General features: G+C 42.9%; 1 protein-coding gene across 1 annotated transcript in view; it reads right to left on the minus strand.

Moving 5' to 3' along the window:
- Positions 1–11,730, minus strand: part of nr6a1a (nuclear receptor subfamily 6, group A, member 1a) — a 109,216-nt gene extending 97,486 nt beyond the window's left edge. The window contains exons 1-2 of the mRNA XM_072682627.1: positions 11,550–11,730; positions 3,091–3,135 (exon numbers count right to left, since the gene is read on the minus strand). Of these exons, the coding sequence (XP_072538728.1) occupies positions 3,091–3,135; positions 11,550–11,730 (226 nt within the window). The remainder of the gene's footprint in view (positions 1–3,090; positions 3,136–11,549) is intronic.
- Between the last annotated feature and the right edge of the window lie 206 nt (positions 11,731–11,936).

An 11,936-nucleotide genomic window follows, 5' to 3' on the forward strand; every position in this document is an offset into this window, starting at 1 on the left:
GACAGTTACACTATATAAACTCTTTTTAATACCCTTGATTTCAGAAGAAACAATGAATGAGCATGCGTCCCAATACTTTTGTCCATATAGTGTAGAACTCAATAATATACTTTGGGCCAAAAATACTGTTCAGATTCAGCACGAAACAGATACATTACACAGATTTTCTATCATTCCAAACTCGGGGCAGTTCACCACCTACAGAGCAGTGCATCATCACGACGCAGGGATGCATTCACACACCCCTAGTTGGGTCAATGCACCACAGCCCCCCCGGTGCCAAATTCAACGACCCAGCACTGTGAGCGTGGCGTCCCTCTCCACAAATCCAAACAAAAACATCTGACACTGCCCCGGCTTTAGCAGAACAACCGGCATGCTGACTGGCCCCCTTTCCCCTTAATCCCATTGGTCATGCCAGCCACAGGACACAGGGGATTGGCTGGGGAGCTCATGTATCCATGGAAACCAGTGGGATGGATCAGGAAGTTGACAGGTTGCTCAGATTAAGGGCAGTGCCCCCTCTTTGTTTGGGGTTTAGGGCCCGGCACAACTCTATTAGCCCTGAAACAAATCCAGAATTTAGTCTTTACCCACACACATACACACATACACACACACATTCACACACACACACACACAATCACACACACACTACTGGCTGAATTTAGATCCGACGCAGGCATACAGCACACTCCGTAGCTCAAAAGCATTATATAACATACACTGTGGGAGGGCTATTTGAAAAAATTCATCAGTCCTGTTGGTAATAAAATATGCAGGCCAATCATAATGAAGGAGGGGCCTAGCAATCCACACCATTCCCCACTACATTTGACGTGATCTAGGGATGTGCATCCCATCTGATATCCCAGTAACAGGAAACGTTCACAGGTCAAACGTTAACAGGTAAGGGGTTGACCGCTTGGAAGGAAAACAACAGCACATGGCGCAGAGAGGACACAACGAGAGGACAGCAGCACGATCCGGTAAGATTGGGGAATAGTTACAGTGTTAAACCTCGTTAAACTTATATGTGTGACAATCAAACTCCTAAAAGTACAATGTGAGAGAATCTGTATTTTTGCGCTCATGGTCTCCCCCTACAGTTGGGGGGTTCACTTTTACTCTACTGCTGTGAATAGAAAACGTGCTTTGAGCGCCCCCTAATGTACAGCTGTACACCTGCGTTTGTTTACAAGCTGAGATATCCAGTAGAAGTATGTGGACTGAGGTGGCTGGGTGATTACATGGGTAGAAATTACTAGGGACGTCCCGATCAAGGTTTTACCCCCCCCCCCCCCCTCCAGCCCAATCCGATCCTCTTGAAATCCTGACTACCGTTAAAACCCTGTAGGAGATATGTATGGAGAACCCTGTATGGAGATAATCTAACAAAACACATACCACTGAAGATATTACTATAAACATAATTTATAAAATAAATCATAGAAATGTAGAACACCCCCCCCCCACCACACACACACACACACACACACCCCCACACACATTTATCACTACGTCCTGTCTAAAATTATAATCAGGTGCTCCAAATCAGCTGCAGATGATCAGAACATGGTTAGAGAGGATTATTCTGCAGGAGCCTGTCTTATTAAAACCTCAGATATTTATTCTGGTCAGCTCTTGACTGTTGAAGTGAGGGGTGAAGAAGATCACCATCATGGCCAGATCCAGAGAGCTCTCTGAGGCCTTCAGAAAGAAGGTTGGAGATGCAGAGGAGTCTGAGAAGGGGGTTAAAAAGATCCCAGAACAGTTAGAAATCAGCAGTTTCACCGTCCACTAAATCATTTACAAGTGAGGAACATCTACAACAACTGCCAACAAGGCCAGATAAGGTGGTCCTAGCAAGTTCAGCCCTAGAGAGACTGTAATCATGGCAGCAGGTAGCTTTGTGGGGTTAGTACTGCATCTACCATCAGAAAGAGACCAAAGAAGAAGGGATAAGAAAAAAGGATCATTTCAGCGACTTGAGAGAGCACCTAGACAAAGACCAGGACCTCTGGAACAGTGTGCTCTGGACAGATGAATCCTTGACCTGGGGTGTTTATTTGAGAGCAGGGGCGTGGTCTGAGCAGATACTATTGAGCTGCTATAGAGGAGAGGGCAATATACTGCGATGCACTTCTTGAAAACACTTAAACTGGACAAACACTGACCTACACTGATGTAATTTGAGAATTTATTGACCATAAATACAGCACACACACACACACACACACACACACACACACACACACACACACACACACACACACACACACAGCAAATAACAGCATAATTCCGCAGGGCACTAAGGAATCCTGGGAGCAAATGCACCCCCCCCCCCCCTTCCATTTACAACCCAATCATGTTCTAGCTCATAAATCAATTACTGCCCCCAGCAACAATAGAGGCCTTTCAGCGTGTGCTGGTTTAACAGGTCCCCCATGCCCCCTTTCCCCTGATCACAGGTTCCCACAGGTTTACAGCAGCCAGTCACACTGGGGTCAGTAGCAACTGAACTGAGCATGACCCCTTCCACTCTTACTGCTGCCACCTGGCACTGCTGTCCAGAGAGAGAGAGAGACAGAGAGAGAGAGAGAGAGAGGGAGGGAGATGGAACTTGAGCTGAACCTGGTCCTGAGCATTTTCACATATGCACAGACCACTGCATCTCATGACCAGAGGACAAGTCAGAGGTTACATAGTGCGCGCACACACACACACACACACACACACACACTCGGTCAATATTCAGAAATGACAGAGAGCCCCCTGGTGGACACACTACTGCAACTACTTAAGGCATCACTAATGAATCCTTTTCTCAGTGTGTGTGAAGTAGGTGTGAAGCACAGTGCTTGATCCTAAGCTGTGGTCATGCGTGTGAAAAGGAGGGGATTCTGGTATCGCTGGGCTTCGGAAATGACCAGAATTCACCAAAGTAAACATATCTAACAGCAGTCAGTGCATGCTGACTAGACAAGCAATTCCAGAGTCAATTGCATGCCTTTCCTTACATGATTGGTAAAGGCAAGTCACGGATTCCTATGCAGGTAAACATGAGAGGTGACCCAATAACAGACTCACCAGTCCCGTATTTGTCCTCGGTTTCCAACAGGTCACCACAGAAACCTGCAAAGAGGAAAAAAGAGGTTCATAAATGGTGAATTTCAGCTTTACTGAAGACTATATTGTTTAAAATAAATAAAAATATTAGCCAACAATTAAAACATTTTCTTTAATTTTTGGTAAGACATGCGTTTATTATAACACTTGTCCTTTTCCAGGACCTAACAATTTTTAGGACGTTTTAGCCATCTACTCACAATCTAGGTTACATGTCTGGAAAAGCTAACCCCTATTAGCCTACAATTAAAAAAACAAAAAAAAACACAGCACTGTTGATTCTTCAGCGCTTTTGTTTTTGTAAACAATTCATGATAAATAGGCCAACATAAATCCTCCAAAAATAACAGATGAAGATGAAAAAGACGAAGAAGAAGAAGAACAACAACAACGGTACAGAATCCTTCACATTCTGAAGTAACCCCCCCCCAAAAAAAAACACTATTCAGATTAAAGATGTAGGTTTTTAGGTGGGCTTTAAATATGGAAAAAGAGGCAGACGAGCATCTAGAAGGTAAGGGCCCATAGAGGAAAGCCTGACCCTAGGAAAAGCCAGGAGACCAGATTCAAAGGACTTTGGAATTAAATCTCTTAACATTATCTTACATTAAAAGGGTTGTATTTTCTTGTGAAGTAACATTTGGAGTAGATATATAGATATATAAAAGTAGATATCAACAGTGGTGATTTCTACTACATATTATATTTTTGGAAAAAAGCTTGAAAAGTCTGAATCCTGGTAAATCTGACAGAGCGATCTACCTGACAGCTGTTTTTCACATTGTGTCAAAATGTCAAACTGGATACATAGCATAGATAGATAGCAGAAATGGTCAAAAAAGACTTGGATTGAAATCTCTCCTTCTACCTTGACTTTCATTGAAATGGAATAAAATATACAGTTTAGTTAAAGTCCCATAAAAAATCCCCATCTTTTTTAGGAAATGACATAATTATTTAAAAAATATAAAATTATTAAGTAAAGAATTTAACGCTCAGGTCAGCGTTCCACAAGCAGTTATCTTAGATGTTACTGGGACTAGTTTAGCAACAATCAAAAACCAAATACCAAACAGAACCAATTAATGGCTTTAAGACCAAAGTTTGAAAGAAATTTAGCTTATTAAGCCATTTTTATTAGTTGACTACGAACTGGCAAAATGCCAAATATCAATTAGTTATATTATGAAAGTTGTTTTGTTACATTTATAAAGTTGATGGTTTTATAAATACACTTACACTATATAAAGGCTAAGTCTGCACTTTTTGCAATGTTTGGCAAGACCATGTCCTGCATATATCATGTCCAGCCTAAACCTTATCCTCACTAATTTTTTAGGACATTTAGCCATCGTCTCCATAACTGAAAATCTAGGTTCTATGTCTAACCCTGAACATTTTTAAAAACACCAGTAAGAAAGAAAGAAAGAAGGAAAGAAAAGCGGCAGGGTCGCCCGCAGGTCACGGCAAGGTTGCGGATGGCCTATAACTGGTTGCCAGGGGTAACTGTGTAACCGCTGATGTCGAGCCCTTAAAGCCTAAGGTTTACACCTCCGCATTGCACTCTACACGCTCTCGCACAAACTGACCTAACTGAAGCAAATGAGTGAGAGAATAACATGTGCCCAAGCTTTGTCACACATAGAGCTCTATAAATTACAGCCGACACCCGCGTGAAAAGCTGGCCTTCACCTTCCAGAGGAACCAAAAGGCAACAGGACACATGACCTTCACCCAAACCCCTGAAGGGCTGTTACAAAAGCACCTAGTGCCGACTCCATTACCATAGCAATAGACATCCACATCTTCTTCATCTTCATCTCCACTGCTCACGCAGCGTGGACACGCAACGGCTGACAAATCAGCCCAGTCCCGGCCAGACCAGGCCAGACCAGACCAGGCCAGGCCAGGCCAGGCCAGGCCAGGCCAGGCCAGGCCAGGCCAGATCCTGGGCAAATGGCCCACCGTCAACCCCTTTAAGATCAAACAGCTGAATCTTTACAGCCCTAATCTCCCCTATCTGTGCCAATTGTCGCAGAACACTGATAACAGACAGGGCCCAGCTGCTGTAGCCTATCGGAGATTTCATCAGGGTAAACATTCTTCAGCTTTGTAGATTGTGATTTAGGACAGTAAGGATTAGGGGTGGGCGAGGAGGTAAAAATTCTATAGCACAATATTTAAAGATATTATCCAGATACATAATATTTATTGCAGTATTTATTTTATTACATGCAGACAAAATGCACCAGTAGCAGCAGATCCTAAAAACTGACATCCAAATACTTTCCCATACAGTTATTTTTTAGTGTTGCACCGATATCAGAGCAGATACTGGCACACAGTATCAGTATCAGCAATAGAAAGCACCAATACCATAAAGATTACTGACCCCCTACATGTTCAAACAACCAGTAAAATTGCCAGTCATAAATAGTTATTACCATTAAACATTTAATTGAACCTTTCCATTAGCATTTTAGTTTCCATGTGGTGTTTTTGGGGTTTTGTTTTGGTTCTGAAACCAAAAGTTAAAGTTTCAGCAGCTTGTTATAAGTATAGTAGCTTTTCACATAGAGAACCTGGATGTGAAATTGCTGAATAAGCACTGTCAGTTTTTCACTGCTCTGAAATATGAATTTTAAACACCGGTTAAAAGCTGTTTGATCGAGATTAACAAGATTATTCTGCACCTTTTTTCCCAATGTGCAGTTACTCAACAATAAATGCAGTTCTTTCAAGCTTATTATATCTTATTTGGGATAAGTACAACCTATAAAAATTGTAAAGCTATAAATATCAGGATTTACAGCTGTGTATTGAGTATTTATCAAAGAATTTTATCAAAGAATTTCTACGAATCCCTTGTGTCTTTGTATATTCTGTATTTTGTGTATATTTTGTGTGTATTTTGTATTTATTTAATATAATTTTTTAATATAATTTAATTTAATATGTTAATATATATATATCGTTTTGTCCTGAGCCTCACCACAAGCGTTTCAATGCATAAATGTCCTGACATGTTGTGCAGATGACAAATAAACTTGAAACTTGAACTTAAATCAGAGTGGGTATCAGTACTGTTTTAGCAGATACTTGAAAATCTGGTATCGGTATTCAAAAGTGATAAAAACAAAAGTGGTATCGGTGCATCTCTAGTTATTTTAATTTAAAATGTGCTGCACTTCATCCACTTAAACAGGACTAATTATGCTCTTTGTAGCAGAAGTGTGCAGCAGGTGTTCTTTAAGCACTGATGATATCCACAATATGCTCAGGGAGTATATACTTGATCACAATAACACTTATAAACTTATATGATAAAATAATGTCATATTGCCCACCTCTAGCCCACATCCAGGGATGGGTAACGTGATGTTATTTTACCATTACTATAATAAATTATTGTCAGTACTGATAAAATACAGACTATTTTCTATGAAAAACTGCAGCTTTCTTTAAAAACAAGGGAAAATGATTATCAGAGCACTGGATAAATAAAAGCTCTAGCAAAAGTTCTACCAGGAGTCTTAAATGCTGTGTCACCTTTTCCACAGCCAATCACCAGCTTCCATATGTATTTACATTCACATTTAAGGCATTTAGCAGACGCTCTTATCCAGAGTGACTTACAAAAGTGCTTCGCTATTTACCCAAGAAAAACCTCAGCTAGTTAGAATAGACTAATAGTTCAAAGATACCTCTAAGCTTTAGACATTACTGAACACAAGTCAGTAGGGTGACCATAGTACTCTGCTATTCGCCCAAGTATTCTTAGAAGAGGTGGGTCTTCAGTCTGGGTTTAAAGACAGCGAGCGACTCTGCTGTTCGGACACCCAGGGGAAGCTCGTTCCACCACTTTGGTGCCAGGACAGAAAAAAGTCTGGACGCTCGTCTTCCGTGGATTTTGAGGGATGGCGGGTCGAGCCGAGCCGCACTTGAAGCTCGAAGGGCTCTTGGTGCAGATCGGCCATTTGACCATTGCCATCAAGTACGGAGAAGAGAAAGACCTCTTCACACACCTATTTTACTGCTTTTAGACGCTGCCGTTATTAAATTTCATATATAATGAAATAGATAATATTTATAATATATAAAAGTTCTACGAGAGGATATCCACAATATAATAGGAAAGTATACTGTGACGTACACCCCCAATTGCAAAGTTACAGTTGAGGAGTATCGCCCCACCCCAAAACGCCATTGGCAAATGTAACCTACATTTGTGCCACATCGGCCCACCCCCAATCCTAAAGTTACATTTCCTGGATCATCCTATGACCAATTGCGCAGATTAAGGGGACCACCCCTAAATCGCAGCGGTTTATTTGCGACGTATCAGCCCACCTCCAATCGTGATGTGATATTTGCGCTGTATTGGACCACCCCCACATGGTCCACATCTCCACCTGACAACAGAGAGTGTAAACAGGATCTGGAATCCGATGTTCCACTGCACTAAAACCATCCACTCATTTAACCCTAAACAGCTGACTACATACACAGCCTGGCAGATCCATGAATAAAGCAGGTGCCCTGAATCCGCCCTGAACGAATGAATAAGTGTAATTGACGAGGACAAACAAAAGAGCTTCAATAACACATTAATCCAATCTGCTGCGAGAAGCACCACATTCACCGCAGGGTGACCACTCCACCCTTTTGTCCACAAATCACCTTATTAGTAATTTCGGACAAAGAAGCAGAAGTGAGCCACGCTGAGCTGAGACACATGGAGGTAATTTGTAGAAGAGCTTCTCAGTCATCGCATTGATCCTCTGTTTCTTCTGACACACTGATGGTGTTGCAATGGAGAGCGAGTCATGAGGACCTGAAGGGACCTTTAACAGGCCCTTAATGTGATTAACCTCTACCCTCTCTGCTCTCACCCTCACAACAAAAGCGATACTTGTTGCCAAGTAACCACGAGACGATCCGCCTAAGCTCCAGCCTCCATAAGTTCCTCATTGACGTCACAAATCTGGCTGTGGCTTTTTCTATGGCTGCTTTTGAGGAACATGCTCAGCAACAAATTCTGCCTCACGCTTTTAAAAATGAAGGTGCTACAAAGGGTTTTTTGAGCGATGCCACAGAAGCACCACCTTTGGTTTCATTAAGAACCATTTTCCTGAAGGAGCTACGAACTTTTACGCCGACTTCTTTAAACCATCAACCTGTTTCAATGGTCAAAAGACGATCCGCACCAAGAGCCCTTCCAGCTTCAAGTACGGCTCAGCTCGACCCGCTATCCCTCAAAATCTGAGGAAGACGAGCGTCCAGGCTTTTTTCTGTCCTGCACCAAAGTGGTGGAACGAGCTTCTCCTGGGTGTCCGAACGGCAGAGTCCAACACTCGCTGTCTTCAAACCCAGACTGAAGACCCACCTCTTCTGAGAATACTTGGGCGAATAGCAGAGTGCTATGGTCACCTTACTGACTTGTGCTTAGTAATGTCTAAAGCTTAGAGGATCTTTGAACGATTAGTCTATTCTAACTAGCTGAGGGTTTACTTGGGTAAATAGCAAAGCACTTTTGTAAGTCGCTCTGGAGAAGGGGGTGGGCTGGAATCCAGCCCTGCAGGACCAGAACTGCCCACCCCAGTTCTAAGGCATGGCCCAAGGAACCCTTTGTAGCACATGTATATTTAAGAGTGCATGTGTGGAGTACAAGATGACCCCTTAGATGAAGATTTAACTAGATGAATGAAATTCCAACAAACGTTCAAACCTGACATAAATAAGTGGTCAATAAGTAGTAGTAAGAATTGGCCACAGTGCTTACTACTACAGACAGTTTAATGCCAATAAAATAAGCTGCAGACACAGTTTTACTGTTTATGGACGCAGGACACATTTACACCAAGGGCATTTAGCAGACACTTTTCTCCAGAGCGACTTACAAAAGTGCTTCCCTGTTTACTCAAAAAAAATACCCTTAGCTCGTTTGTATAGACAAGGATCTAGGGGGCAGTGGTGGCTCAGCGGTTAGAGCGATATCGATATAGCGATATAGATATCGATAACAGGGTTGTGGGTTCGATTCCCGGGCTCGGCAAGTGTGTGTGTGTACTCACTGCCCCTAACACACATGTGTGTTCACTACCAGATTTTTCTAAACCTTATCTAGATATTAGAATATTTTTTTGTATTGTGATAATATGCTTGATATCTAAGCATATGAAGGATACTGCTAGTGCTTTGTAAGCACTGCTCAGCTGCAGGTTTCATTACAGACTGGTTTAATTAGATAAATAATCTGATAGATAGTCTGTGATTACATGCATCATAATTTATAGATAATATTTCACATATTTATCCAAAGACCTTAGCTTAGATACCACTAAACACAAAAGTCAGAATGGAGACCGCAATACTCGACACTACACTTCACCCAAGTGCTCTTGGAAGAGTTGGGTCTTCAGTCTGCGTTTCAGAGAATCTTCTGGCCTAAGCCATATATCCAAACTCCATTCAGGGCAGAGAGATACATGCAGGGTCTCGTGAGGCAAAAATCCCCCCCAAAAAACGATGATGCATTACATATAAAACGAGGGACAGCAAGGGGTTTCCCTCCGTGCACACCTCCCATGAAAATCGAGCTTGGCTGGTCTCCTTCTGATGATAGATGCTGTACGTTGACTGTACTCTACTGTGGTACAGAAGCTACCTGCTACTGTGATGCCGGAGATGGTCCTGACTCATCTTGTGGTTCTGCTCTTGGGCTAAACTTGCTAGGATGGCCTGACCTGGCCATGTTAGTGACCACAGCACCTTCTTTCTGAAGGCCTCAGAGGGCCTGTATACATCCGGCAGTAACAGCGTTCACCTGTAAAGCCATGTCCTCCGCAAGCCGTTCCTCTAGACTGTTCACAGCCTCCCGGAGCAGGACAGTTTTGGTGAGAAGCCATCGTTTACAGGAAGTAAAAGGGAAACAACGGCTGTGCTGGTGTGGCGGATCTGATCTGGTCTCACTGGAGACCCGTTTTAATGACCAGTGTATGAAAACAGACCCAGTGAGCTCTCTGGATCTGACCATGATGATCTTCACCACTTACTCCAACAATCAAGAGCAAACCAACCAGACTAAATCTGAGGTTTTAATAAGACAGGCTCCTCTTGAATACTCTCTAACCACGTTCTTCTTCTCCTCATCATCATCATCTGCAGCTGATGTTCTGCTCTGGATTCTAATTTTAGCCATTTAAGCAAATCTTTTATATATTTTATAAATGATGTTTCTTCAGTCTTTCAGGTGCTTAATTATATGACCTCCAGTATCATCTCTCAGCATCATTCACATTAAGATCACATGATGTTTAAATGGGTTCAAATAGACAAAAGGAGTGTCTTCAACTATCAGAAGATCAGAAGGTCAGAAGGAGCTTCAGGATCTTCAGGAATGTCTGAAATATTGCAAATGAAGGTGAATCCTGATTACCTGGATGCTGAAATTGGGAGTAAATGTGCTTCTAATTGCATGTAAGCTCGATTCATCAGAAAATCGTTAACATATAGCTAATAAACACAATTCTCCTATTGTTTCTGAAACCTTGTGAGACCCTGTGAGACCTTGTGAGACCTTGTTGTGGCATCCAATCCAAGACTTGTGTATCGTTACACCTCTGGATTTAAGGTCCAGATTTGAAGAAGACCGCTTCGCCCCTGCTGAGTCTGACATTTCTCATTGATTACCTGTTATTAGGAAAATGGTATTAACCTAGTTAGGATTGACCAGGCTGAACCCACTGGTGAGGCCTTAATTACATCAAATGTGGGCTCCTCACAAAGCCACTCAGAACACCAATCTCCACCAAGAGAAAGCGGCAAATGGCAATCTACATAAGATCTACATAAGATCTACGTGAGATCTACACGAGATCTGTCGATTCCAACAGTACCCAATACCCATGTCCAGCTGTGCTGTGCTGCTGATGGTGCTCAACAGGCTTCAGTAAGTTTCCAGGTTGAGAATGGGTTGACTGTATAAGGCAATCAAGTGCGTGAGGTCACACATTCCTGGCCAGTGCATTGGCTGGGGGTTGGAGGATCTCCTCAAGTTCAAAAGTTCATCGTTTACGAGCCCTTTAGGAGCAGTGACCCCTGTCCAAATAAAAACTTTCCTGTTGTTGACTCCTCTCCAGCCAAAAGCATCTGTCGTCGCTCACACAACACCACCTCCACCTCCACCACCTCCTCCTCTTCCTCCTCCTCTTCCTCCTCTATTTCCCTCAAAGAGCAATTCTGAAGCAAAAGGACGCAAATAGGAGCCTTTATGAAAGTCATGGGCACTAAAACCTGCCAGATGTTCCTCACAGTGTTAAAACACTCACTCATCCTCAGAAAAAAGACAAGACAAAAGCATAAAGTACATCTTAAACCAACTTTCACCACATAATTAATCATAATTAATAAATAATCACATCTGTGCTGAGAACAGAGCTGCTGCTGCTGCTGCTGCTGCTGCTGCTGCTGCTGGACCCCTGACTGACCCTGGAAGAGAGCACAGAGGCAAGAAGCCAAGTTCAGAAAAACATCCATACCACTGCCTGCACTTCCATAATGTCCCTCCGAGAAGTCAATTCCGTTCGCCTTGTCCACCATGTCTCCCGTCTTACTTCATGAAAAGTCGTCCCCTCCGTCCAGCCCAGTCCAGCACAGCTCTGCTCACCACACGCAGCTGCAGCGTGTAGGAGATGCGCGCTCGAGAGCTTCAACTTCAGATACGTCAGAGCGAGGCTGCCCACGCGCCTGAAGGCTCCTCAGAAATGAACCATGGTGGCATCTCGCCCTCTGAAGACCCTCTCAGC

This window comes from Salminus brasiliensis, chromosome 6, assembly GCF_030463535.1.
Source record: "Salminus brasiliensis chromosome 6, fSalBra1.hap2, whole genome shotgun sequence".
Lineage (NCBI taxonomy): Eukaryota > Metazoa > Chordata > Actinopteri > Characiformes > Bryconidae > Salminus > Salminus brasiliensis.